The sequence below is a fragment of the Morone saxatilis genome, unplaced genomic scaffold (assembly GCF_004916995.1).
Source record: "Morone saxatilis isolate NCDOM2014 unplaced genomic scaffold, NCSU_SB_2.0 Contig2, whole genome shotgun sequence".
NCBI lineage: Eukaryota > Metazoa > Chordata > Actinopteri > Moronidae > Morone > Morone saxatilis.
Window position 1 is genome coordinate 19,286,313 of NW_023339762.1, and position 5,523 is coordinate 19,291,835.

The following is a 5,523-nucleotide window of genomic DNA, read 5'->3' on the forward strand; positions in this document are numbered from 1 at the left end:
CTTATTTTAATTTACTCTTTTTTTTTACTAATTGTTTTTTAATAATTATAGGTATAATGTATATATTGTATCTCAAACACTACACCAGGGGGTCTCAAACTCAAATTGTCTTGGGGCCACTTCAACATTAAAATACTACAAGAAGGAGCCATTTTATGAAATATTTCCATTATTAACATCCTACTTAAGAAAAATGCAAACTGCTATTTCTATAATTTTTTATATAATCTTTGTTGTTCACAATTAAACAACAAAAAAGCCCCAAAACCTGCTCTCATTTGTGGGCCATTATACCATTATTTTGCACCATTTTACTTTATAATAATAATAATAGAATAATGTTTTTATTTAAATTGTATATGAAGGAGTCGTTTAAATCTGAAATGAAAAAGCAGGAAAAAAAAGATTATAATCTTGTGGCCAGATTATATTACTTTTTGACATTATGTTGCGGGCCAGAGAGGTGGACGGAGGGCTGAAAATGGCCCCTGTATTACAGTACTGTCTCATATACACATACATACTTATGTACACATATAATACAACAGCTGACAGACTTAGTAGTTATGTTTTTATTTATTTTTTACAAAACCAGATAACATTTGTCCAAATATCAGATATAGCAGCATTACAAAATAAACTTGAATTCATCAACATTGAAATAAATATGAAACAAACATAACATCAAAGGATTTAAAGAAGCTGTGCAACAGTAAGATAAACTCTCAAGTGTCCAGTCGGCGTTTCTTCATGTACTGTCCTTGTCTGTACGGACTCAAGACTTCACCTGTAAGGTTGAAAAAGTAGATTGAAAACTCAAAATTCAGCCACCAACAGATCAGTGACTCTTCTCATGAATCCTCACCTGGTCTCGCCTGATACTGGTTTTGATGTTGAGGTCTGGACAGAGCCCAGTCCTGTCCCCTGCTGTATGACGGGGCCTCCTCTGGAGGTCTTCCCGGGGCTCTCTGAGGGGTCTTGCTCCTCGTCTGCATCTGGTGATTTCCGGGCGTGCTGGGCCTGAGCCCTCTGGAGGGTGGGCCGTCTGCAGGGACATCCACCTCCTCAATCCCATCCAGAGTGAAATCCCAAAGCTCAGGATCATCTGCAGAGAAAAAGAGAGAGCAGTGAAAGACTGAGTGAAGCTGGTGAAGAGATGTATGTTGAGCCCTCTGGTGGTGGCTTACAGCACCTGCTAAATACTCGTCCCTGCTGCTGGGCTTCCTGTGTCCAGCTGAGGCGCTCTCACTCAACGCAGGTACACCTTCATGACCTGGAGGAAGAGATTAAAAAAAACACAGAGTAATCATTTAATTTACTTGCGAAGCTTCAAAATCAGAGCATAAAAACAGACTCTGGCAAGCTGTGCCTTGTTGCATAACACTAACAGTTTAGCTGTTCAAAGAGAGTTGGACATTTAATATTTTTTGTGGCATTAAATGTGACAGCCTCCTCTTCTGTCTGCTGTTCTGCAGGTAAACAATCTCACAGTGTTACTGTAGGTAGGGAGAAATGTATTGCAGGAAACCAATCCACTGGATCAGTGGTCGCCCGATATGGGTTTTTCAGTTTCTAATATTTAGAGAGCAGGCGACCGATGGCTGATATAATAAATAAAATAAAATATAATGCTGCCATCAAAACAAAGTTGATTAACTAAATAGAAAGATACATCGGTTTATGCTGTAGATTTCAGAAGTGACTGATTCAGCATGTCAAGAAGACGTAATATAACAGCATTATTCTACACATTATAACATAATATATATATATATATATTTAACGCTGGCCGGTTACAGGTTTAGATCAGATCAGCTGTTGTTTAGGATGGGAGAGACGTGTTAACATTTAGAAAAGACAATGGTGACTAAGGAACTTTACAGCAGGATGCCTGAAACTTTCTCACCACCTTTAAAAAGGAGGAGCGCTAACATCGTTCCACAGCAGTTTGAGACCTTTAAACAGAGTGAAGACTTACTTCCCGGTCCAATAGTGACCTCTGTGTCTGACTTTGTTTGATCCTGTTTCTGCTGCAGCCTCTTGGCCTCCATCTCTTCCCTGAACTTCTGCTGAAGCTGCTGCTGTCGGAGCTTTCTCAGCTGTTTGGGGTCTGTGTGCTCCCCAGACCCAACATTGTCCCCCGAGTCCACGACGGTTCTTAGGAGAAGAGGAAGAAGTGGAGGAAATACACAGCAGGTGATGCACAAGAGATGAAGGAGTGCCATTAAAAACAGAAACTAGACCCACCCGCTGTTTACCTGGAGCCGACATTCTCACTCTCCCTGTTGGGAGCAGGACCAGCAGCATTAGGAGTGTTTACTTCTGAACAGTTCTGGTTCTGGTTGAGGACTCTGGGCTCCAGCGGCATCCTGCTAGGACCCACTGCAGATACAAGCTTTTCCTCCCGGACCAGACTGGAGAACCGGGCCTTCTCCACTGACGGCTCACCCTCAGAGCGCTTAGTCTTCGCCGGGTCTAGAGGAGGAGGAGGCTTTGTGTAGAAGGAGAAGAAGATTCAGAATCCAGAGAAATTTTTAATTCAATAAAGCTTTTTTTATTGAATGTTTACTGAATTGAAAGTTTAAATACTGAATCTGACCTGTTTAGGGATTTTATTAATGGATAGGAGGTATTCTTTATTCAGGATGCAGTTTCCAAGGGCATTACCAAAGCATCTCAACAAGACAAAACAAACGAACCTCTTAGAGTAAAACATATTTTAGAAATACTGTATGTTCTAAATGAGTTTTTCTTCATATTTCAGACTGATAATACATAAAAATGTAAATCCCAGTACTTCAGTGCTCTCTTCATGCCATCAGTGACAGCTTCCTTTCTCGCCTTTTCCAGTGACAGAGCTTTAGACTTCAGTCCTTCACTGACTCCGTACCCGACATCCTCATGGAACGACCCGTCCTGGAGGGAAAAGCACAAGTTACAGACAGAGGTGGCAAAAATAGAAAACACACTTGAAGTACTGATTCAACTTCTTTACTCAAGAAAAAGTGAAAAAGTATAAAAGTTAAAAAGTACTCTGTTGGTTTCTCTGAAGGACATTTCTACCGGATGTTTCTGTGCAAAGCTGAAACTTCAAATATGGCCGATTCTCCCTCTCGTGTCTGTTTCATCTTGTCCGTCATGCGTCACATGCACAGCTTTTGATGTTGGGAAGGCGTGCAATGACGCAAAATCAAAATCCATAATTCCCATCAAATGCATTTAAACTAAAGTAATGAGCCTTTTTTTTGGAAATGTAAGAAAGTACAGATATTTGTATAAGAATGTAGAGGTACAAAGTATTCAGAAAAATAAATACTAAAGTAAAGAATGGATACCTGAAAAAAGAACTTAAATACAGTATTTATACTTAGATAATTCCCACATCTGGTTATATACAAATTCACACAATACGAGCAACAGAGGGTCGTGAAACAAAATATAAGTTACAATCAATAAAGTAAAACAAACATCTAACCTTCAGCTGCACTTTGATAAACGCACTGACTCCGACATAAAACTTCCCGTTGATGAGGTCGACGAAGTCTGTAAAGATACAAAGTGTTTTGTTAGTCGAACTTTGTGGCGACGGGCTCGACTTTACAGCCAACGAGAAGCCGTGAGTCGTACCGACATTCTGCTGAGAGATGGAGTGAGACCACCCGTTGTATCCAAACATCTCATTGGCCAAGCTGATTACACGATGGCCTTCGATGTAGCACACCTGGAAAGAGTCGGTTGAGGTGGAGACATGAGAGAGAAAGAGAGAGAGAGGCGGATGCAAGGTTATATGTCAGTGCTTCTTATGCAACCTGATTTGTGCAAAATGGGCACATTTTGGTAAAATGTTTTCCATATTGTTTCCACTTGAAGAAAATACACATTTGTGCATAATCATGATGATAAATTCACTTTAACCCAGCTGACAGACACACATGAATTCGCTTGTTTGCAACGTGACAACAGAAAACAATAGAGAGATAAACAAAGACTTGCCCTCTGTCCTCCTCCAGCCACTCTAGTACTGATGTACTCTGGTCCCAGCTTCCTCTGCAGAGCGTTTTGCACCGCCTGGTACTCCTCGGCTGTGTAGGTACACTGACCACACAAAAACAAACACCATTACCACAACACAGTAAAAGGATGGATAATATATACCTACATATGATCGGTGGCTGCACAGACACATTACATCTGGAGAGACTGAGGTTTTATATTGAACTGTGCTGTTGTGTACTGTGTCCACGGCAGAGCACCTCACTGTCTATTTTCATTTCATTTTACCACGTATAGGCAAGGAGAAAGTATCTGAGTTTAACTTGTTATTAGTTACTTTTCCCCCATTTTGTCTGCTCATATTCTTGCTACACTAAGCTCTCAAAATAATAAACATGTATAGTTTTAATCTCTTCAGTACCATTATTTAAAATTCTAGTGTTGATCCAAAAGTTTCCAAGAATATGTGATATAAAATGTCAGAGTTTTAAAGAAATGTGTATAAAATGATGGATAAGACATGTTGGAGGGGTGCAGCTATTTCCTGGGTTTGAACTCTAGATACTACCAGATGTTGTGGAATCAGATGTTTTTTTCCAACCTTTAATTAAAGGAAACCGGGTGAGAACAGTTCAAATGACTCTTGTTTTATCACATCTACAAAGTCTTTAATTTCTTGTCTCTTTTCACATTTGTGGACAGTGGATGGCAGAAATCTATCCCAGCATGCACTGAATGAACCACTGAAAAACAGACAGGTTAGCAGTGCATTTCTAATTAAATTCAAAGGGACTTTAATGACTGGAATGGAAAATGAAAAACAGACGTTCACATTGCCAGAGCAAGTAATAACTTTAATTAAAATGTGCATTTCTCCCTCTCTAAAGTAACAGGAGATCATTTCACAGGATTTCCTTCATAAACTCAACATCTGTAGGAGGCAAACGTGGTCAGCTGTGTTAATTCATTCTTCACACCTGGGCCTCATACGAGTGTGTGACAGGAGTTAAAGTTAAAGGAATTGGTGCGTTAGTATCATGGTGCAGTGCAGGATATACGCAGGTATATGGAGCATATACCCACTTATAAATCCTCTTTGATGTGTATCATTCAGTAGTGATCTGTGAGATTCATTTTTGGGTAAGAAATACTCAAAATGCATAATTATCTATTCGTCTGAACTGCTTCATTATGGATGAAAAGGACTCATCAGACTCCACAACGCCACAGCACCCAGTACCTCCAACCCCCGCTGATTAAGACTGGTTTAACTTTCAACCTACGACGCACAATTATTATCTTTAAATTGCACAGGTACAGTTTGGTTTTTTAGTTATACACTGCTCAAGATATTTTGCACACCATTTTATTGCATATATATTTTTCATTCTAGTCTTATATTATCTATTATATTGTATAATATTCTTATTTTTGATTCTTTATTGAACTCTTTGTACTACATTCCCCTATGCTGGGGATCAATAAAGGGACATCTTATCGTATCTTATTTTATTATACTTCATTAAACTC

At 39.4% G+C, this 5,523-nt stretch overlaps 1 protein-coding gene and 1 long non-coding RNA gene across 2 annotated transcripts in view; both read right to left on the bottom strand.

Annotated features, from left to right (window-relative positions):
• Nucleotides 1-557: 557 nt before the first annotated feature.
• On the bottom strand, nt 558-3,776 carry rad52 (RAD52 homolog, DNA repair protein). The gene is made up of 9 exons (XM_035665221.1): nt 3,628-3,776; nt 3,476-3,543; nt 2,798-2,916; nt 2,600-2,675; nt 2,259-2,491; nt 1,979-2,157; nt 1,193-1,273; nt 866-1,105; nt 558-787 (listed from the first exon to the last, which is right to left on the bottom strand). Exons 1-9 carry the CDS (start codon nt 3,674-3,676, stop codon nt 726-728), a joined length of 1,107 nt encoding a protein of 368 aa, XP_035521114.1. The 5' UTR covers nt 3,677-3,776; the 3' UTR covers nt 558-725.
• A 216-nt stretch (nt 3,777-3,992) lies between these two features.
• LOC118330608 overlaps nt 3,993-5,523 on the bottom strand; it is a 2,220-nt gene continuing 689 nt past the window's right edge. The window contains exon 3 of the long non-coding RNA XR_004796839.1: nt 3,993-4,095. This is a non-coding gene — a long non-coding RNA (uncharacterized LOC118330608). The remainder of the gene's footprint in view (nt 4,096-5,523) is intronic.